This window comes from Cricetulus griseus, chromosome 2 (genome assembly GCF_003668045.3).
Source record: "Cricetulus griseus strain 17A/GY chromosome 2, alternate assembly CriGri-PICRH-1.0, whole genome shotgun sequence".
Lineage (NCBI taxonomy): Eukaryota > Metazoa > Chordata > Mammalia > Rodentia > Cricetidae > Cricetulus > Cricetulus griseus.
In genome coordinates, this window is record NC_048595.1 from 438,429,981 (window position 1) to 438,452,686 (window position 22,706).

At 39.9% G+C, this 22,706-nt stretch overlaps 1 protein-coding gene across 4 annotated transcripts in view; it reads left to right on the plus strand.

Moving 5' to 3' along the window:
- The window catches only part of Dis3l2 (DIS3 like 3'-5' exoribonuclease 2), a 306,233-nt gene that overhangs the window by 51,068 nt on the left and 232,459 nt on the right, over positions 1-22,706 (plus strand). For 3 of the 4 annotated variants that reach the window (XM_035441100.1, XM_035441098.1, XM_035441099.1), the window contains exon 6: positions 20,580-20,621. The exons of the other annotated variant lie outside the window; for it this stretch is intronic. In XM_035441100.1, the coding sequence (XP_035296991.1) occupies positions 20,580-20,621 (42 nt within the window). The remainder of the gene's footprint in view (positions 1-20,579; positions 20,622-22,706) is intronic. 4 annotated transcript variants of the gene reach the window in all.

Genomic DNA, 22,706 nt, shown 5'->3' on the forward strand with positions numbered 1-22,706 from the left:
AAGGTTTACAGCATGGAAAGAAATACACATCATTATATAAGCAGCAAACACTCTGAGACAGTTGGGGAAGGTAGCATAAAGGTTACATTAGAATTCAGGTTTGAGGGATGAGAGCCTTTGTTTTGTTTTATTCCAGGATGAGAATGATTTGTCAGGAGAGGGTTATGAAAACATCAGGTTTCAGAGAAGAACATGTGGGTTGAACTGTGGGCTAAATGCTGAAGTCCCTCTACTGACTCCTAGACATGAGGAAGAAAAAGGGGTTCTACCTGTTCTCAAGACTCTACCCTCCAAGGAAAACCAGTGCCCCTGGCAACCCATGTAGTCCCCAGTTACTGTTTTGATTAGAAGTGTCTATTTGCTAGGGCTGGGGAGATTAGTTAACTGGTAACATGCTTGTTTGGATCCTCAGCATTCACAAAAAAGCCAGGTGCATCAGTGCACATCTGTAACTCCAATGCTGTGGGGGTGGTGGTGATGGTGTGGTAGCAACAGAGACACAGATGACCAGAGCTTGATGACCAGCCAGTCTAGCTGAAATGCCAAGCTGCAGCTTCAGCTAGGGAACCTGACTCAAAAAGTAAGGTGGGGAGCTGGGTGTGGTGGTGCACATCTTTAATCCTAGCACTTGGGAGGCAGAGGCAGACAGATCTTTGTGAGTTCAAGGCCAGCCTGGTCTACACAGTGAGTTCCAAGAATAGTCAGGGCTACATAGAGAGAGACACTGTCTCAAAACAAAAACAAACAAAAACCAAAGCAACAACAAAATTATAATAAGGCAGAAAGGGCTAGAGGAAGACAACTGACCTTTGTCTTCCACGTGGGTACCCATTAGCAGCTGCCCCCCCCCAAACATGGGCAGACACACACACACACACACACACACACACACACACACACACACACACACACACACACACCACAACACACATGCACAAAAGATGAAGGACACGACTGTATAATAGTTTTGAATAGTTTGAAGAATGAATTTTTTTAAAGCCAAAAAAGGATGAGAAGATATGGAAGAATCAATACAAAAATCAAGAAGATAGCAAACAAATAGTTTAGGTTTTTTTTGTGTGTGTGTGTATGAGAGAGAGACAGAGAGAGAGAGAGAGGGAGAGAGAGAGAGAGAGACAGAGAGACAGAGAGACAGAGAGACAGAGAGACAGAGAGAGACAGAGACAGAGAGAGGGAGGGGAGGGAGGGTGGGTGTGCATATGTGTTGTGGGTGTGTATGTGAGAGAGAGAAAGGGTGTGTCTGTGTGTGTGAGAGAGAGAGAGGTAGGGTGTGCATGTGTGTTGTGGGGGTGTGTGTGTGTGAGAGAGAGGGTGTGTGTGTGTGTATGTGTCTGAGATAGAGGTAGGGTGTATATGTGTGTTGTGAGTGTGTGTGTGTGAGAGAGAAAGGGTGTGTGTGTGTGTGTGTGAGAGAGAGAGAGAGAGAGAGAGAGAGAGAGAGAGGGTGTGCATGTGTGTTGTGTGTGTGTGTGAGAGAGAGAGAGAGAGAGGGAGAGAGAGAGAGAGAGAGAGAGGTAGGGTGTATATGTGTGATGTGAGTGTGTGTGTGTGTGAGAGAGAAGGACTGTGTGTGTGTGTGAGAGAGAGAGAGAGAGAGAGAGAGAGAGAGAGAGAGAGAGAGAGGATGTGTGTGTGTGTGTGTGTGTGTGTGTGTGTGTGTGTGTGTGTGTGTGTGTGTGTGTGTGTGTGTGTGATGGAGTATATGAAGGCCAGTAGACAACCTCAGGCACTGGTTCTGCCTTTCTGCCTAGTTGAGGCAGGGTCTCTTCACCACTTTGTAAGCTTGTTTGGCTGGCTGGCAAGCTTGTGGAGATTCTCATGGTTGACTTCCATCTTTCCTTAGAAACTCCATGGAATTGCAGATGCTTGCACTACTGAGACCAGCTTTTGAGTTTTTGTACAGTAAGCACTTTTACCCACTGAGCCATCTCCCTGATCTTCTGTCCATCTTTTAATTGTAATAACTTTGTCCTGTTATTTTCCTTCTACTGTACTCCAGTGTAGTATACTACAAAGAAACATATGTAAGCTTTGTGGATAACTGATGGTTGTCAAGTCTTTTATGCTTGCTGTAGTGTCTCATTATTCTTTAATGTAATGTTTTCTCTAGCTCAGTTTTCTGAGAGTGAGAAAAATGGGGCTTAAGCTTTTTTTTTTTTTTTTTTTTTTTCCCGAGACAGGGTTTCTCTGTGTAGCTTTGGAGGCTGTCCTGGAACTAGCTCTTGTAGACCAGGCTGGTCTTGAACTCACAGAGATCAGCCTGCCTCTGCCTCCCTAGTCCTGGGATTAAAGGCGTGTGCCACCAATGCCCGTTGGGGCTTAAATATTTTAATATAATTAATGTTAATATAATTAAGGCATAATAGTTGGATTCAGATTTATGTTTCCTGATTTTATCATCTTATTGATAACATGTTAATCCAGGAATATCAGTGAAGGAGTTATTTGATCTGTATATAGATTTTGTCTGGTATCATAGAATTAGCATGAATTTAGCAAATAACAGTATTTTTTAGCATTAGATAACTTCTTAAGTTGCCATTATGATTAATGAAGATGATTTTATCAGTTAGAATGTCTGAAGCCCAGTGTTAGTGTCAGAAAATAGTTTAGGAAACATTACTTAGATTGTTAGTGGTTGCGTGCGAGGACTCGGAGGCGTGGCAGCTTCTGTGGGTGTCATGGAGGTTAGTGTTGGTAATGGGCTTCAAAGTCTTAACAGGTGCTTGAGCAAGAGAGCTGACAGACTGTGAAGCCTAAACCAAGAGCTGTAGTGCACCAGTCAGGGCAGGGTCAAAGGGCGATAGACCTAGATGCTTCCAGACTCATTGGTAGCAGATTTCAAGTGACACAACACAGATTTTCAAAGGGCAAACAGGCAATTGTCGTGTAGGAATTAGTAGGTTCCACTAGGGATTTCCAGATATGTGGCAGTTACTACAGAGTCTTAATGGCAATCACCAGACTTGGAGCCACAGGGAGTCACACACAGAGGTCATGGTACAAGCAGGATTCTGGGCTTTTTGGTTACAGCAAAAGAGGCTTGGGGACACAAGTCAGCTCTGGTGTCTTGGTTCTGAGAGGTGGGTTGAAAAGGAGTCTTCCCACGGGCTTGATTGGGAACTGAGTGAGATGTAGCCATACTAATCAGCTCAGAGAAAAGTAGAGTAAAGGAGGATGATAAGATCATATTAAAATTAGACTCAGTTAGATAAAACATGTGGAGCAGAACTTGACTAGTAAATGAGAGAGGTTTCAAGCAAAGTTTTTACTCACTGGGACTTAGCCTTTGTATTCTTTTAATTAAATGCTAAAATGTATGATAACACAGTCTGGGGTCTACTTGATACATTGATACCTACTGGAATCCATTCGCTTAGTTATTGTGAATCATCCCATGTATTGTTGACCCCTTTCATTGGTGTGAGAGGAAATCTAGTTGGGTCACTCACCCTACAGTGCAATGAAGTATATATAGTATATGTTCCAGATAGCCATGGACAGTTATAGACATTCTCCAGCATGTGTATTGTGTACTTCCTAAGCAAGCTTACTTTTGTGCAGGGATAGTGATGCTTAAGCTGTGAGAGCTCAGATGAATTTTTGTTTTGTTTTGTTTTTGTTTTTTGAAAAGATTGGCTCAGAAAGAAGTAGCTTGAGTTTGAAAATATAAGGGAAGTGCTGATAGGAGTACTACTGTTATTCTAAATTAAACAAATACAAAAATCAAAGTGTACATTTAATCACTAATTTTCAGTGGCTGTTCCAAACCTTCTCAGGGTCACAAGACATTGGCCTGGTACAGTAAATTGTTTCCTTTGACAGTCAACGTTTACTCCAAGTGATTGTTTGAAAGTTTTGTCTTCCAAGTTCTTCTTTAAATATGCACCTATCATGCTAGATTACATTTAATCCAATCTCTTACATAACTACTATCGTTTTGGATTGTTGTCAATTCCAATGGAATTAGAATTTCTTAGAACTGTTTGCTTTCTTGGCCTGTATGGCAGTCCCAGAAAGGACTTGGAAGGTACTTAATGATGGAGGGAAGGGTTGGGAACCTCCACCCAGAGTTGTATAGTTGGTAAGGTGTATCTACTACCATGATCAGGTTTTCCTGAGATTCTTATATACACAGACCTATTTTTAACAGTCATCTTTTCTTCCTCAGTGTTGCCAACTCTGGGCTCAAATACTTCAGGTTCTTGCCTGTTTTAAACATGTCTTCAGATCTCTGTAATTCAGGTTGAAATGTCTGAAATAAAGACTGTATCATTTAAGGATAGAGTATCTTATTTGTGCTTGGAAACTCCCAATTAATATTTTAGGATTATGTGTTAGAAACTAATTTTATTCCTCCTTAATTCCATGGAGATAGTTTGATGAAATTCATATTCATTGCAGTGAATAACTTAATGTAGACAAGATACAGCAAAAATGGCATGTAAGTGCTCCAGAAGTGTAAGATGTTAATTACTGTTATTCCTAGAAATGGAAACTATAAAGCTCTACTTTGGCCAGGATCACATAGATCAAATGTACTAGATCAAATGCACATAGATCAAATGTAACATTTGTGCACAGGAGTTATAAAATCCTGGTGTCTTTGAATATCTGAATGCTAATTAGTTTATGTGATAGGTGAGTTTATACTATGGGAAGTGTGGTTTATATTTTATACATGCTCCTTGTCCAGGGAGATCCTCCAGTATTTTTGCTTTGCCTTGTCTTTACTTCAAAGTCTAGGCTGGATGGAACTGTTGCCATGTATTTTTCTTGCCATGTTTTCCTATGGCAGAGGAAACCAATATTTAAAATGCCTGGTCCAGAAATAGTTCAGAATGAGTTACCTGGCTCTACCCAACCAGAAGAGGACCCAGAGGTGCAGTCCTTCCAAGTGTGTGTAATCAGAGGTAGCAGGATCTATTTGCCAAATGGCATTTGTGGCTGTCATACTGGATTAATTATACTCATTATATGTTGCATGCTGAGTAGCCGTTTGAAAAATATATGCCAGTGCTTGTGGGATGAGCTTCTACATTACTTACTGCAAACTCATCCCAATTAATGAAAACAGAATTCAGAAGTAGCTGAAAATGATCCAGATGGTCTTCAAGGTCACCCTTGGTTATGTAATCTTGCTTTAAAGTACATTCTGTGATGCAAAGTAATTTTGTTGTTTTTCAAATTAAGTTAATGGTGCAATGGTATAGTTTTTGTAAGTGGGAGGCTAAAGATGTTATAATTTAAAGAAATATACTGGGATTTATTTGTAGAACATAAGAGTTTATCACTAAGGGTGGTATTATAATACTTTCTGCCTGCTACTACTATTGTTCAGATTCTCATTATTTATTTTAAGAAGCCAACAGGCCTACTGTATCCCATATCCAGTAATAATTTAGGACATATATGGTACTGTCTTTTGAATTTAGGTAATACATACCAGGCAAAAAGATTTCGTACAAAGGGCCATTGAGAAAATGATGGTAGAATTGGAGAGCCAAATATATTATAATGCTTTGAACTAAAATGCAAGAAAAGAGATGAAAGCTGGTAGATAAAAAAGTGAGGATGGTCTCAAATCACGAAATGTCTTGCTGCAATAAGAAAGTTCTAGTATTAACATAGAAGCACTGGAAAGCCATAGAAGACTTTTCTGGAGAGGTGATAGTCATAGTTGCATACTAAAATATTCTGGTTGGTAGGGTGGATGACCTAAAGGAAAGGAAAAAAAGTGAGAGATTGATAGGAAAATTTGTACAGAGAGCCTTAAGGAGAGATGATAGGCTACAGTGGCATTGAAGAATTCAAAGAGGACCTGAATTTAGACTAGAATAACTTGGTGATTGGATTTAGTAAGTGAGGGAGAAGGCAGAAACTAGGATAAGACCTATACTTTGAGCTTAGGTAATTGAAGACACAGCAGCATCATTTGCTATGGTAGGATCTAGAAAAGCAAGCAGGTTCAGAGGCTAGGTATGGGGAGCTCATTTGGCCTTGAGTTTGACATGCAGTGGAGCATGTAAAGTTGTAAAGCTAGAGGGGAGTTTTCTCTTAGGATTTAGAGCTAAAGTGTGAGGTCTTGACTAGAGGTAGATGTTTGGTTGACCTCAGTGGCACTTAATTTACTGGAGATTTTTATGGATAGATAAGAGAAGGATGGAACATGAGGAGCACTGAAGCACATTGTTTCTGCAGAGGAAAAGCATCCAGTGAAGGAGAGTGAAAGGTGGGGCTAGAGACACACAGATAGAGCACACCAGGAGAGAATGTGGCACTGGGAATGAAGACAGGCAAATCTGAAGGAGGAATAGTTGCCTGTAGCTCACAGATGCAGAAAATCTTCCTGGGAAGTTTGTTTGGCTTACTATGGAACATCTATGATACTGACTATTGGAGCAGTTTTGGTGGAGTAAGAAGGCAGGAACCAAAGCACCTTGAGTCAAGGAGTGCATGGGAAGACCCAGAAAGACCAGTGATCTCTGAATAAGGGACACATAGATGATGGGTACTGTTATTTAAACTTGAGTTAAATATAGTGTTTTAAGTTGAGATTCCCAGAGGCAGGGCTTGAGGTGAAGATTCTTGCTCAAATAGCCTATGTAAAAAATATATGATTTCTATTGAATTACTTAATAGTTTAATTAGAGAAATCTCAATAGAGTTCCAAAATTAGAGTTTGTGAACAGAGCACTGAGAATAGACTGATTCAATGCTAGAAGCTGGAAGTGGCTAGTGAGAGTAGGTGACTCCATACACAGGATGGAAGGCAGACACAAGTCAGAGGAAGCCAGAAAAGGTTTCAGAAGTAAATGCACCCAGAGCATTTGGCCAGGATAAAGGAGATATCTCAATAAATGATTTTGGGGAACATAGGAACTTTGTACAGGAGGAGTTGACAAACTTCTGAAAAAGGCTGGCTCACAAACATTCAGATCTATCACAGCTTCTCTGCTGATTTTATTCCCTAAAAAACAGTGAAAGACAATATGTAAACAAATAAGCAAGCTGTGTTTCAACAAAGCTCTATAGAAATTACAGGATTTGGGCTATAAGCTGTTTGCAAGCCTCTGTTCTAGAGGTTGTAATTATACCTCATGAAAGAGCTTGCTTCTGCCCTGTAAAAAGAACCTGGTGAGCCTGGATACAGGTATCTTTTTGTCTCTAAACAGTGTGTAGACTGTGCTAGAAAATGTCTGTCGCCTTTGAATCTGTTCCCAAATCCACTAATTTAGTTCTCGAGTCTTTAGATTTTAAGTCAGAAAATGTTAAGGACTTTCTATAGAAATAGATTCTTAGGCAATTAGTTGGCTGGGTTCAGTATTTTCTATCTAATAATGTGAGAACATTGAGTTTAAAGTATATTAAAAATTCTGGGGGTTGAGGAAATATTAATAGCTCAATTGGTAGAGTTCTTGTCTAGAGTGTACAGGACCCTGGGTTTGATACTTAACCTCATATAAAACTGGCCATGGTGGCACAGGCTTATAATCTCAGAACTGGGGATGAAAAGGTAGGAGGATCAGAAGTTCAAAGTCGTTCTTGGGTACATAGCCAGTTCAATGCTAGCCTGAGGTACAAGACAAAAGAAAAAAAAAAAAAAGGAAAAATTCTGGATATATTTACTACAGCTTTAGATCCTTTGAAAAATTTTTGTTATTTTATTCACTTATCCATTTATTTATTCATTCATTCGTGTGTGTGTGTGTGTGTGTGTGTGTGTGTGTGTGTGTGTGTGTGTGTGTATGTATATGTGTGTACACATGAGTGTATGTTCTGTGTTCTTTCATTCCATCATGTGGGTCCCAGGGATTGAAATGGAATCAGGTCTTTGAGCCATACTGATGGCCTCTTTTAGGTCCTTTTTGATGAGGCTAAAATGGATCTTGCAGATGAAGTTCTCAGTTATGTGTTTTGGATTAGAGACCGCATTGTCCACCCTAAGTCTCTGACATGGCCCTCTTTAGTACAGCTCAGCCTGGCTTCTCATTCTGTTCCTCTTCTACTATCCTTTGGCTCTTCTTTCATGTGTAAGGCCTTTGTCATTAATGTTAGTTAGCAGTGGTAATTTGAATTGATCTTTGTAGTACTCATAAAAAGGACTTTGTCCTTTTTTTTTTATCTTAATTTGAGATAGGTCTTATATAACCCAGGCTGGCCTTGAACTCACTATGTAGCTGAATCTAGCCTTGAACTCCTGATCTTTACATCTTCACCTCCCAAGTCCTTGGATCACTGGCATGTACCATCATGCCTGTCTCCCCTGCATCCTTTTGAAGCTAAATGGGAACTGAATGTGTCTCTAGACAAATTGTCAGGGTACAGGATGTCCTGGCAGATAGTAGTCATCAACTAGAGGTCAGTGCTTGAGGCAAGTGACAAAATATAAGCCTACAAATATGACATGAGTACAGTCAGGAATAGAGGAGATGTCATACAGGTTGGCACAGAGAAAGGAGAATGACAGGTATCAGTATCAGTGTCTTCGAATATACATTGCCATCAGGGGGAGTGTGGTGAACCATTATGCTAAGTGGACTTTGTCAGTGGACTTATGTTAAGAACTTATAGTGAACCAGACAATGTGGGTGATCTTAGAAATATGGTCATGAATATTAGCACAGAACGTAGAAAATGACATGTTGGGAGCAAGGATGCTATTTCAATAGTGCTATTCCTGATGCAAAGTAGAGAAGTGAGTTTATTAGACATCATGAATGCTTTAGTGTAATAGGACTAATTCCCCTGAGGAACTCAGCTTGAGAAAGTTGGTCTGATGGGGCAATGCGGACCTGGAGAGGGCAAAGGAATGCTTTTTGAAAAGAAATTTTGGGAGGAAATAAAGACTGATGAGTATGGAGTGAATAAAGGACCGGAAGACTTGATATAAAAAAAGCTCAAGCTGCTTTCGATTCAGGAGTTTTCATCCAGCTGGATGATTTACATGGGGAAGAGAAGTAGCTGGAGATACACCATCAGCTGTGTTGAACTTTCTCCACAGACGCTGGCAAAGGCAGATTGTGGACCTGAAAACCCAGCGCTTTAGTACATTTTGTGTTGCTGTAACAAGATATCTGGAAACATTTCTAAAGAACAGAAACTCATTCTCTGACAGCGTAGAGGTTGAAATCACAGACAGGTTCAGTTGTGTAGAGAGGGGGTATTTTCTGTTCCAGAGTGACTTTTTGTTTCTGCCTCTGAACTCACTTTCTGATTTGAGCCTCACAGTCATCCTTACACTTTGTCACTTGACTTAGGCATTGGCCTTTACATGATTATTGAAGGCAGAAAGGATGACAAGCAGAGAGGGTGCTGCCCTGTAAGAGGAGGCAGGGCCCTCATGACCTGACCAGGTGGTAAAGCCTTACCTCCTAATGCCATCAACTCTGTCATTATCCGAGTGTTCACACTGCAGCATCCAGGAAAAGAAATAACCCTGCACCAAGAGTTGTAACAGTGTCCAGCCCATCTCTTCATCTGTGAACACATTGCACAGTGGGGAAGTGAAGTCTCATGTCTGTAGCACACTGTGATGGTATCTTCAGTTGATAAGTGCTGTTGTCTCAGACCTTTGGGGTAAGGTCTGGTGTTTTGGAAAATGAGGGGTTGAGCTTTGGCAGCCTGCATATATTGACTTTAGGCTTTCTGTTACTTCTCTCTAATATGCACTTGGTGTTAGGTGTGGTATTCACTTTGGTTCATCTGAAGGCTGGCAGCTCCAAGTGTGGTCCTTGTGCCTGTAGCACCACACACTCCCAAGTTCTGTTCTCAAGACCCAGTGACTAAGAATCTGCATTTAGCAAGAGCCCTGTATGATCTGTGTGAGCAATGGTATTTAAGAAGTACTTACATAGATGATTAAGTAAAACAGAATGATATATTATTTTCCTTTTGTATTTTATTTCCTTAAAATTAGTATCTTCAAGGCACATCTGTGCTGTAGCACAACGGGATTTTGTTCTGTTTGATAGCTATGTTATCTTGAATGGATGTATCACATTTTATCTTCTCACCAGTCTATATACATTTGTGTAATATTGTGATGCTTCTTTACCTTTAAAATAAAGAATTAAAGAAAGGAAACACACACACATAAACACAGACACACACTATTTTAGCTGGAAGAGAGCCTTCTGTGGATTGAAGTGATGATACAATTTCCCTGGGTAGGTCTAGGTACTCTCTGTAGTCTCTACTCTACTCCTCCCTCTCTTCTTCAGTTAGCTGCAGCAAATGAAGGAAAGAGAGATGTATTATTCTTACAGTTATAGTCAGAAAAATATGTTTATTGACAAAAGGTTAGGTTGATCTGTCATGGATTGTTTTTATTCCAAGAATTCTGTAACCTTTCTCCATTTTTCAGAGACATTTTAAGTTCAAGTGGTTATGTCATTTTTCTTAATAGTCTTTAGTTTCACTCATTTTTTCCTGAAGAATTACCTCTTACCTTGTGTCTATTATTATGCATGTTTTCTATTTTCTTCCCATTAATTGAGACCATGTTTTAGTTCTTTTCAGTATCTTTTGAAATCTTACTGAAAATAAACTTAAAAAATTTATCACTTTTGTATAGTGTAAGCCAAAACACTGTGAGAACAACTTAAAGGAGAGAAAATTGCTTTGGGAACGTGGTTTCAGACGGTTCAGATCATGGCTTTGGTGGGTTCAGTCCACAGTTTTAGAGGGTTCAGTCCATGGTTTTAGAGGGTTCAGATCATGGCTTTTTTAGAGGGTTCAGTCAACAGTTTCAGAGGGTTCAGTGCAGGGTTGCTTGGCCCCATGTACACGGTGTCTTGGCAGTGTGAGTGTGTGGAGGAGGCTGTTGACTTCATGACAGACAGGAAGCAAAGGACAAGCTCTGGATTAGGTACAACTTTCAAAGGCACACCCTAGTGACTTACTTTCTCCAGCTAGGGACCGGGCTTCTGATGCCTGAGCCTATGGGAGACATTTCCTAATCAGATAGCAATAGCTATTTTTGTATCTTGAAGTAGTTGGCAGTCTGAAATCCCTCCAAGAACTTGAGCATCATATCTTTCCATTTCCCCATGGTACTGCAGTGACATAATTAGGAGGGACTGAAAAGAGGAGATAACTTCTTTTTCTTTATCTGAAAAGGCAAAAACTTAGAAGGTATCAATTTAGAAGGCAGTATGAAACTATTTAAATTACTATATTTAAAGTTTAGAAAAAAAGACTTCATTTTTAAGTGAACTAGGTACCTACACTGTCAAAGAGTATTTATAATTGGAGTCCATTTTCTTTAAGGATTTATTTTTTCCAACTTTTTTATTTGAATTAGAAACAAGATTGTTTTACTTGACAATCCCAGTTCCCTCTCTCTCCCGTCCTCCCCTAACATCCCCCCCCCCAACTAAAACCTTACCTATCACATATCTTTTCTGCTCCCCCTGGGTGGTGAGGACTTCCATAGGCTGTCATCAGTGTCTATTGTATCCTTTGGGATAGGGCCTAGGCCTACCCCCGTGTGTCTTGGCTCAGGGAGTATCCCTCTATGTGGAATGGGCTCCCAAAGTCCACACCTATGATAGGGATAAATACTGGGCTTCTACAGGAGGTCCCATAGATTTCTGAGTAGTTGGCATGTTCCTGGGGTCTGGATCAGTCCCATGCTGGTATTCCAACTATCAGACTGGGGAGCAAGAGTTCCCCGATGTTCAGGTCAGCTGTTTCTGTGGGTTTCACCAGCCTGGTCTGGACCTCTGTGCTCTTCACTGGTCCTTCTCTGCATCTGGGTTCCAGTTCAGTTTGGTGATTAGTTATGGGTGTCTGCTTCTACTTCTACCAGCTGCTGGATGAAGGCTGTATGATGGCATATAAGTCAGTCATCAATCTCATTATCCAGGGAGGGCATTTAAGGTAGCCTCTCTTCCGTTGCTGAGATAGTTAGCTGGTGTCATCTTTGTAGATCTTCAGACATTTCCCTAGTACCTGATTTCTCTGTAAACCAAAATGTCTCCCTCAATTATGATATCTCCATTCTTGTTTTCATGTATTCTTCCCTGACTCATACTTTCTGCTCCCTCATGTCCTCGGCATCCCTCCTCTTCTCCCCTTCTCATTCTCCTAGGTCTCTCCCTCCTCTTCCCGTGCTCCCAATTTGCTCAGCAGATCTTGACCCTCTCCCCTTCTTCAGGGGACCGGAGAAGACATGTATGTCTTTCTTAGGGACCTCCTTGTTTATTAACTTCTTTGGCAGTGTGGATTGTAGGCTGGTAATCCTTACTCTATGTCTAAAATCCGCATATGAATGAGTATACCATGTTTGTCTTTTTGCGATTGGGTTACCTCGTTCAGAATGGTTTCTTCTAGATCCATCCATTTTCCTGCAAATTTCAAGATTCCATTGTTTTTTTCCGCTGAGTAGTACTCCATTGTGCAAATGTACCACAATTTCTCTATCCATTCTTCGGTTGAGGGGCATCTAGGCTGCTTCCAGTTTCTGGCTATTCCAAATAGTGCTCTATGAACATCGTTGAACATATGTTCTTGTTGTATGAATGTGCTTCTTTTGGATATATGCCTAAGAAGTTTCTGGCTATTCCAAATAGTGCTCTATGAACATCGTTGAACATATGTTCTTGTTGTATGAATGTGCTTCTTTTGGATATATGCCTAAGAGTGGAATCTTGTGGTAGACTGATTCCCATTTTCTTGAGGAGTCGCCATACTGATTTCCCAAGCCTATCGCCTTGCACAAAACTTAAGTCAAAATGGATCAAAGATCTCAACATAAATCCAGCTACACTGAACCTATTAGAAGACAAAGTGGGAAATACCCTTGAATTAATTGGTACAGGAGACCGCTTCCTGAACATTACACCAGTAACACAGACACTGAGGTCAACAATTGATAAATGGGACCTCCTGAAACTGAGAAGCTTCTGTAAAGCAAAGGACACAGTCAGCAAGACAAAACGGCAGCTGACAGACTAGGAAAAGATATTCACCAACCCCACATCTGACAGAGGGATGATCTCCAAAATATACAAAGAACTCAAGAAGCTAGTCTCCAAAACACCAAACAACCCAATTAAAAAGTGGGGTACAGAACTAAATAGACAATTCTCATTAGAGGAATCTAAAACGGCTGAAAGACACATAAGAAAGTGTTCAACATCCGTAGCCATCAGGGAAATGCAAATCAAAACAACTCTGAGATACCATCTTACTCCTGTCAGGATGGCTAAAATCAAAACACCAATGACAGTTTATGCTGGAGAGGATGTGGAGAAAGGGGAACACTTCTCCACTGCTGGTGGGAGTGCCAGCTTGGAGTCCATTTTTAGATTGGGTTGTTTTCTTACTGTTTAGTTTTTTAGATCTTCAGATATTCCAGTTTCTAATCCTCTGTAAGATGCATACCTAGCAAAGTTTTTTCCCCCCATTATACAGGCTGCCTCTTCATTTTATTGACTGTTTTCTTTGCTGTACAGAAACCATTTAGTTCATGAGATCCTGTTTGTTGATTATTGGCTTTATTTCCTAACAGGGAGCCTATTTAGAAAGTTTTTAATCTATTCCTATATCTTGATGTACATGCTTTAATTTTTTCTCTAGAAATTTCAGAGTTTCAGTTTTTATGTTGAGGACTTCAATACCTTTTGATTTGATGTTTGTGCAGGGTGAGAGAGAAGGATCTAGGTTTCTTCTTCATAGACACATTGAGTTTTACTAGTACCATTTGTTGAAGATGTTGTCTTTTCTGTAATGAGTAGTTTTGACATCTTTGTCAAAAATCAGATGACTGTAGTAACGTGGCCTTCTGTCTGGACCCTCAGTTCCATTGATCTGTGTGTCTGGTTTTGTGCCAGAGCTATTTTGTTTTTTCTTCCTGTAACTGTGGCTTTGTAGTATAACTTGAATTTAAGTATAGTGCTATCTCCAGCAGCATTCCTTTGCAAAGAGTTGCTTTGGTTGTTTGTGTTTCCATATACACTTTAAGATTTCTTTTTCTGTTTCTCAGAGGAATGTACTGGCCTTTTGATTGGGATTGCATTGAATCTGTAGATTGCTTTTGGTAGGATAAGGACTTTTATAATACTAACCCTATTAATTCATGAGCATAGAAAGTCTTTCTATCTTTATTAAATTTTATTTTTCTGTATTTAAAAATTTTTCATTATAGAGATTTTTCACATTGTTTTGTTAGGGTTGTTCTTCTCTCTCTCTCTCTCTCTCTCTCTCTCTCTCTCTCTCTCTCTCTCTCTCTCTCTGTATTTTGAGACTGTTGTGAATGGGTTTGATGCCCTCATTCTTCCTCAGTAACCTTGTCCTTAGTATATAAGAAGGCTACTAGTTTTCATCCTGATTCTTCAATGAAAATATTTATCAGTTCTAGGAATTTTTTAATGGATTCTTCAGGGTTTCCTGTGTATTGGATTATATCATTTACAAATATATTTTGATTTTTTGACTTCTTCCTTTCCCATTCATATCTCTTCTACTTGGTTCTCTTATTGCTGTAGGTAAGATATCTAATACTATATTGAATAAGAGTAGAGATAGTGGACACTCTTGTCTTGTTCCTGATTTTAGTGGAAATGCATTTAATATAATGTTGCTCTAGGTTTGCCATATATAACCTTTTTATATTTAGATATAGTCATTTTGTTCATAGTTTCTTTCCATTTTCCATTTTTGGTATGTGTGTGTGTGTGCATGTGTGTGTGTGTGAAAGAGAAAGAGAGAGAGAGAGAGAGAGAGAGAGAGAGAGAGAGAGAGAGAGAGAGAGAGAGAAAGGAGAGAAAGAAATGCATCATCGATAGGTTTTCCATATTATTCAAGAGGCAGGGTCTCTCACTCAAAACAGAGCTTGCTGATATTGCTTATTTTGATATCATATACCTGATTTCAATTTAAACCACAAAGCCATAATAATGGTAAATACAAAGCACAATACATAGTGCCAACACAAAAACAGACACACACAGATCAGTGGAATTGAGGGCCCAGATACAAGGCCACACACAACTATGTGTGATTCCTCTCTCCCCTTAGTGGCTGGAATTACGGACAGGTCACCATGCCCATCCAATATTTGTGTGGGTTCAGGGAATCTAAACTTCAGTTCTTATGTTGTGTGGCAAAAACTATCTCCCCAGCTATCTTTAAGACTTTTAACATCGAAGGGTATTGCATTTTTGTCAAGTCCTTTCTTTGTATCAAGGTGACCATGTAATTTCTGTCCTTGAGACATTTGTGTAGTTTTTAACATTCTTTGATTTATGTATATCAAACCATCCATGCATCTGTGAAATAAAGCCAACTTGATCATGGTGAATAGTCATTTGATATTTTCTTGAATTGGTTGGGAATTTTTGCATTTGTATTTGTTGGGGAGATTGGTCTCTAATATTCATGTTGTGTTTCTGCGTTTGATATTAGGGTAATATTAGTTTTGTAAAAAGTTTGGTAATGTCCTTTCCTTTCCTGTTGTATGGGTAGTTTGAGGAACTTTGGTGTTAGTTTTTCTTTGGAGGTCTGACAAAATCCACCAGTGACTGTCTGGGCCTGGAGTTTCTTTTTTAGTAGGGAAAATTTAATTACTATATCAGTTTCATTGCTTATTATAGTCTATTTAAATTGATGATCTTATCATGATTTAATGTATGTAGTCTTAATACATTTAGAAATTAGTTCTTTTAGACTTTCTGACTTATTGGAGTATATATTTGTAAGAAAGACCTAATGATTTTTTGAATTTTGTTATTACCTTAATGTCATTATCACAATGGCTCCCTTTTCATTTCTAGTTTTATCTGTTTGGATATTCTCTCTGTCTTTGGCTAGTTTGGCTGAGGGTTTGGCTAGTTTGTCTTTTCAAAGAACCGTCTGTTTGTCATGCCGATTCTCTATTTTGTTTTGTTTCTATTTCTTCTCTGATATTAATAATTTCCTTACATCTGCTGATTTGAGATTTCAGTTCTTCTTTTTCAGAGATTTTGGATACAAGTTATTTGAGATCACTGCCATTTCTTATTATAGGCACTTAGAGCTATAAACTTCCCTTTTGCATCCTATAGGTTTTGGTTTGTTGTGTTTTTATTTTCATTTACTGTTCGAGTGTTTTTTATTTCTTTCTTGATTTCTCCTTGTTCATGGTGTATTGTTTAAGCTCCATGAGTTTGTGTATTTTCTGTAGTCTCTCTTTCTGTTGATTCATAGTCATAGGCCATAGTGATCAGTTAGAATACAAGGATTATTTTAGTTTTTTTCTATCTGTTAAGAATTGCTTTGGAGGGGCTGGGAAATGGCTCAGATGTTGAAAAGTACCTGTTCATCCAGAGGACCTGATTTCAGTTTTCAGCATCCACCACGATGGCTAACAATTAGCTGTAACTACACTTTTTAGAGTATCTCATGTCTTCTTCTGGCCTCCTGGATATTGCATAGACATGGTGCACAGACATATGTAGGCTATACATATTAAAAAATAAACAAAAAACATTTAAGAGACTGGTGATGCCTCAGTAGCTAAGAGCACTGGCTGCTCTTTTAGAGGACCCTGGTTCAATTCCCTGCACCCACACAGTGACTCACAACTATCTGTAACCCTAGTTCTAGGGAATCTTACACCCTCTTCTGTCCTCCATGGGTAACAGGTACATGCAGGAAGAGCAGCCATACCCATAAAATAAATAAATTAAATAAAAATTAAAAAAAATAAAAGACTTGCGTCAAGCCCTGATATACAATCTATTTTAGAGAAAGTTCCATGGGCTTCTGAGAAAAATGGGAATTATGTAGTGTTTGTTTGGATGGACTGTTCTATAGATATCTAAGTTTGTTTGATCTGTGATGTTGCTTAATTCAGACATTTCTTTGTCCCCCCCCCCTTTTTTTTTGTTAGAATGGCCTGTCCATTAGTAGTTATCCACTACTTTTGTGTTGGGGCTAATCTGTGACTTTTCATCTAATAACATTTGTTTCATGAAATTTGGTAGACCTATGTTTGGGCGTATAAATATAGAATTATAATGTTCTTCTGATAGAGTGCTTTCTTATTTAGTATGAGTGGCCTTCATATTTTCTCACTAGTTTTGGTTTGAAGCCTTTTTGGGTCAAGTATTAGATCTGTGACACCTGTTTGTTTCCTGGGTTCATTTACATGGATACCCTTTTCCATTCTTTGACCCTGAGGTAGTGTTTATCTTTTGTAGGAGGTGCATTTCTTAGAGCCCACAAGTAGGTGGTTTTCCTTCTTTTTGGTTTTTTGAGACAGGGTTTCTCTGTCCTGGAACTCACTTTGTAGACCAGGCTGGCTCCAAACTAACAGAGAGCTGGCTGCCTCTGCCTTCCAAGTGATGGAATTAAAGGTGTGTGCCCAGATTGGTGGCTTTAAAAAAAATAGAATTTGGTTTCCCCTCTCCCCTGACCTCTGCTGAGAGCCTTCATCCAGTGGCTGATGGAAGCAGAGGCAGACACCCACAGCTAAACACTGAACTGAACTCTGGAACTCAGTTGCAGAGAGGGAGGAGTGAAGAGCAAAGAGGTCAAGACCAGGCTCGTGAAACCCACAGAATCACCTGACCTGAACGAGGGGGAGCTCATGAACCCCAGACTGATGTCTGGGAGGCCAGCATGGGACCGATCCAGAACCCTGAATGTGGATGTGAATGAGGAGGCCTAGGCTCTGTATGGGGCCTCTGGTAGTAGATTAGTATTTTTCCCTGGTGCAAGAAAGGACTTTTGGGAGCCCATTCCACATGGAGGGATGCTCTTTCAGCCTGGACACATGGAGGATGTGGGCCCTGCCTAGGATGATATGACAGACTTTGGGAATCCCCATGGAGGGCCTTACCCTCTCTGGGGAGCAGGGGGGGATGGGGTGGGGAACTAGTGGGCGGTGGGGAAGGAGGGGATGGAGAGGGAGAAGGGATTGACATGTGAAGCAGGCTTGTTTCTAATTTAACTAATAAAAGATAATTTCTTGGGAAAAATAAAATAAATAAAAATAAATTAAAATTTATTTTTTGAGGTTTTATACATGAGTACCATATTTACATAATGTCATGCCCTCCTCTTTCTCCTCCACCACTTCCTGTGTCTTTCCTATTTCCTCTGCTCCCTCTGAACTTTGTGACTTTTTCTTTTATTGCACATGCACACATGCATAGAAGCACGCATGTAAACATGCATGCAAGCACGCACTCGAACACACACACACACACCCTGCTGAGTCTGTTCAGTGTTGAGCATGCATTTAGGGCTGACTACTTGGATTGGATAACCTACCAGGATTTTACTTAGAGAAGAGTTGATTTTCCCTTTCTCAGTAGCCATTAATGGCCTATAGTTCTTCATCTAGGGTGGTACCTTGTGAGATTTCCCCCATATGGCTTGGCAAATCAAATGGTATTGTCATCTGTATGTTTTAAGATTTCATGGGTGTCATCTCCCATATATGAACAACACTATCTCACAGTAGACAACCTGTTCCTCTTAATCTTTCTACCCCTCCTCTTCAAGTTCCTGCCTTTTGGTGCAGTCTTTAGTTTGTACTTTTGGGAATTGAGATCATTAGTACTCAAAATTATTTTTGAAAGTTGTATATTGATTCCTGCCATTTTGTACTGTTTGTTTTTTCCCCTCTTCTTCTCTTGTATAGCTATTATTCTAGTGTGGTTTATTTTCTGAGCTTCATTACTAGATTTTTTTCCCTTCTCTTCTGAAGGATTCTTTCAAGTATCTTCTACATTGCTATCTTAGTGCTCATAAACTTCTCTAGTCTATTTTTATTGTGTAAAGTTTTCATTTTTTCTTCAGTTAATGACAGATAGCTTCGCTGGATATAACCGTCTGGGTTTGCAGTTATCTTTCAGAACTTAAAATACATCATTCCAGGCCCTCATGGTTTTAAAGCAGAATAACCTGCTGTTGTTCTGATAGGCCTTCCTTTGTGTGTGACTTGGTGTTTCTCTCATGCTGCTTTCAATGTACTTTCTATGTTCTATATATTTAATATTTTATATATAGCACGACAGGGGAGGTTCTGTTTTGGGCTGTCTGTTTAGTGTCCTAAACACCTCCTATATCTGGATTGTATCCCTTTCCTTAACTCTGGGACTTTTTTTTGCCATAATTCTTTTTAAAATGTTTTCTATGACTTTAGAACAGGATTCTCCTCCTAGCCTATAATTTACAGATTTGGTCTTTCCAGAATGTAGCATGTATCTTGGAATTCCCACTGGTACCTTCTTACTATTTAATCTTTGTCTTCATTGGACTGTTCTAGTTCCTTCACCTTGTCCTTTGAGCTCAGATACTCTGTCTTCTCCTTGATCCACCAAGCTTTAGTTATGAAACATCTGGCCTGTCATTTGACCTGAAGTTCTTCCTTGATGAAGTCCTTTTTTTAGTTTTAGTATGTTGTTACTGATTTCCCTTTCTTACACTCCAAGCTTCTGCCTTGAATCTTGTTCTCTTTTCCTTATATTCTTTCCTGCATAGGTTTTCATGTACTTCTATTTACACAATTTACTTTAAACCAGCTTTTTAATTTAAATTATCTCCACCATTCATTTGTTTATTCAACTTTGATTGGCTGAACATTGGCTGTATTTGGCACCGGCTTAGGTTCTGGGGATGTAACTGCCATCTTCAGCTTCCCTAGATCAGCTTGCAGATCAGTGCAGAAATCAGAATAAATAGAGGGCCCACGGTGCTGTGGGGCATGTTGCTCAACAAAGAGTTGGACACTGAGATGATGGACATGCAGGGGCTTGATGGAGGGGAGAGCATAGCTTTGCCTGGCGGAGGTTGTTCAAATGTCTTATAATGGATGTTATTTGAGTTGCAGGTTGAGAGTTTGCCAGATGAACTTTTAGGAGAGAAGAAAAATTTTCAGGCAAAGGACTGTGTTTAATGATGTAGAAGCTTTCATTCCTTTAGGTATAAACTGGTCATGATAGGGACTGGGTGTCTCTGTGTTTATACTAATAGTGTCTTATCAGAATATAGTCTTGTCAAGTCAGACTGGGATTGCATTCTAGGTCCTTTACTTCCTGGCTCTGAGTTTTGGAGTGTGTGGGGGAAGCAGCCACTTGTAAATATATTGGCAAAGATTAATAACTTAGATTCACCTAGCATAGTCCTTGGGGAGTCATGGGTGCTTCTAAAATGTGAGTTTCATGCGTTCTTTTACTTCTCTTGTAACTACCTGGCATATATTAGGCAGGGAATAAATATTTGTTGAATAATATCAGTATTTAACAACATTAGAAAAACATCTGGTTCATTTCATGTAACCTTTTGTGACTAGAAAGAAAGAGCATATGGTGAATTCACTAAATTTTGTGATCTTTTGAAGCAGAATATTTTTTTAAAAGAACAAAGTGTCATTGATGGGAAAACAGCAGAAGTTCAGTCAGATTTTCTAGGTGTTTGTAAATGGGAACTAGATATAACTTTCCACTTTGAATATAAAATATAAATTATTCTGTTTTCTTCCTTTCTTTTCCTTTCCTTCCCCTCTCTGCCTCCCTTCCTTCCTTCCACCCTTCCATCTTTCCTTCCCCAAACTTGCTGTGTAGCCAAGGATAACCTTGTCTCTGCCTGGAGTTCTGGGATTACAGGTATGTACTTTCATGCCTGGTTTTATGTAGTGCCAAGGATGAAACCTATGGTTTATTACCAAGCATGTTGTAAAAGATACCAAAGCAGCCAGATGATGGAGGGGTACAGAGCACAACAGAAAGTTACATCGTTTGTAGGTGTGAATGGACCTATGGAGGCCTGTTTTCAAAGCCTTTGTTTTCCTAAGATCCATCTTACTTTTATTTGACGCCTTTGGAGGCAATATTGAGCAAGGGCTTTTAGGCCAGTGCACACAGAGGCCCTTATATTATGTCACTAGCTTTTTCGATAAAGAAAAAAAGTAGTTAGCTAGTGGAAGCCAGGAATTGTAAGCTTAAACATGTCTTCTGAATCAGTTGACAGCAGAGGAATTTAGAAAGGGAAAGGGCAGAGCTGTTTGTTGATTTGGTGGTGAGAAGGTAGACCATTAGGGATGTGTGAGAGTGAGTGTGAGTGTGTGTGTGTGTGTGTGTGTGTGTGTGTGTGTGTGTGTGTGTGTGTGAGTGAGTGTGTGTGTGTGGTGTGTGTGAGTGAGTGTGTGTGTATGTGTGTGAGTGAGTGTGAGTGTGTGTGAGTGTGTGTGTGAGAGTGTGAGAGTGAGTGAGTGTGTGAGTATGTGTGTGTGTGTGATGTGTGAGTGTGTGAGTGTGCATGTGAGTGAGTGTGTGGTGAGTGAGTGTGTGAGTATGTGTGTGTGAGTGTGTGTGTGAGAGTGAGTGAGTGTGTGTGGTGTGTGAGTGTGTGTGTGAGTGTGTGTGAGAGTGAGTGTGTGAGTGAGTGTGTGTGAGAGTGAGTGTGTGAGTGAGTGTGTGTGAGTATGTGTGTGTTCCTTTGCAAGTATTGATGGATCACCACATGCTTCCTCACAAGCCCCCACCCCTTTCTGGTCGGAGGAGTTATGTTTTGCTTAGGGGGATTTTGAGTATGTGATGTCAAAATGCTGTTGACCAGGTAAGCTTAATTTCTGTACCTTTTCATTCTAAAAAAGTCAATTTCAAGCTGTTTTTGAGTGGATTATTTAATCCCCCTTAAAAAACAGCTTATAAGCTCTTTATTATCTAAGTAATTTATGGCAGCCCTTAACTGATTTCTAGAGATGAAATTGATAAAGAGTAATTTCACCTTCTGCCTTACTTTCCTTTGTTCCTTCCTGTCCAGCTTCTGGCTGCTTGCCATTTGATGGGAAGAAAATTCTTCAGGGGCTGATTTTATGAAATGGAGGGACTGTTGTCCTCACAGCTTCATTATAGGGTACTCATGGTCCAACCGGTCATTACAGGGAGGGAAGGGAGGAATAGGACCGTGGACAGGAAGGCCTTGTTCTGAGTAGTCTTCTTCCTGGACCTGGCTTCTTAGGCATAGCTCCTGTACTTTCTGCCAAGTCAAACCTCTTAGCATGGTCTGGAAAGATTAACATGCTCCCAGTTAAAAGCCCTGACTGCTCTTGCCGAGGTCCCAGGCTCAGTTCCCAGCATGTGCATGGTGGTTAACAACTGTCTAGAACCTGTGGATATGACACCCTCTTCTGGCCTCTGTGGTTATCACATGCATGTGTACATTTAAAAACTCAAACCTCAGCAGTTTCACATGTTGTGTTATTTGTTGTTTCACGAGTCCAAAAGTAAGGAGATGTGTTAACACATTCTGGTGTTATCTCAGGGTCACCAGATGTTCTGGCTTCTGCAGAGTGAAAGAAAGACCGTTGACTTAGCTAACATATTAATAATTTAGATGCATCTTCTCTTTAGCACTTAGAATTCTGGGCAAAGAGAAGGGCTATAACCTTACAGAAAGCAGCTCAGTTGGAGTGGCCATTGTTAACCTTTTTGTCCAGAAGCTTTTCATTAATACCCCTTGTTGTTGAGACTCCATCAATACAAAAAGCAAGATTCTTTTTTGTCCCTCTTTGGTCTTTAAGCAACCATCTTTAATTTCTCTTGCTGAAATAGAGAGGACACACATGTGTCTGTCTGCGTGTGCAGGGAGAAGTATTTAGGGTTAGGAGAAACCTGGAGCCGTGCAGGTGTGGCTGGGTAGTTTTGTGCAAGGTAGAAATCTAGAATTTTGGTGAGCCAGTCTCTTCA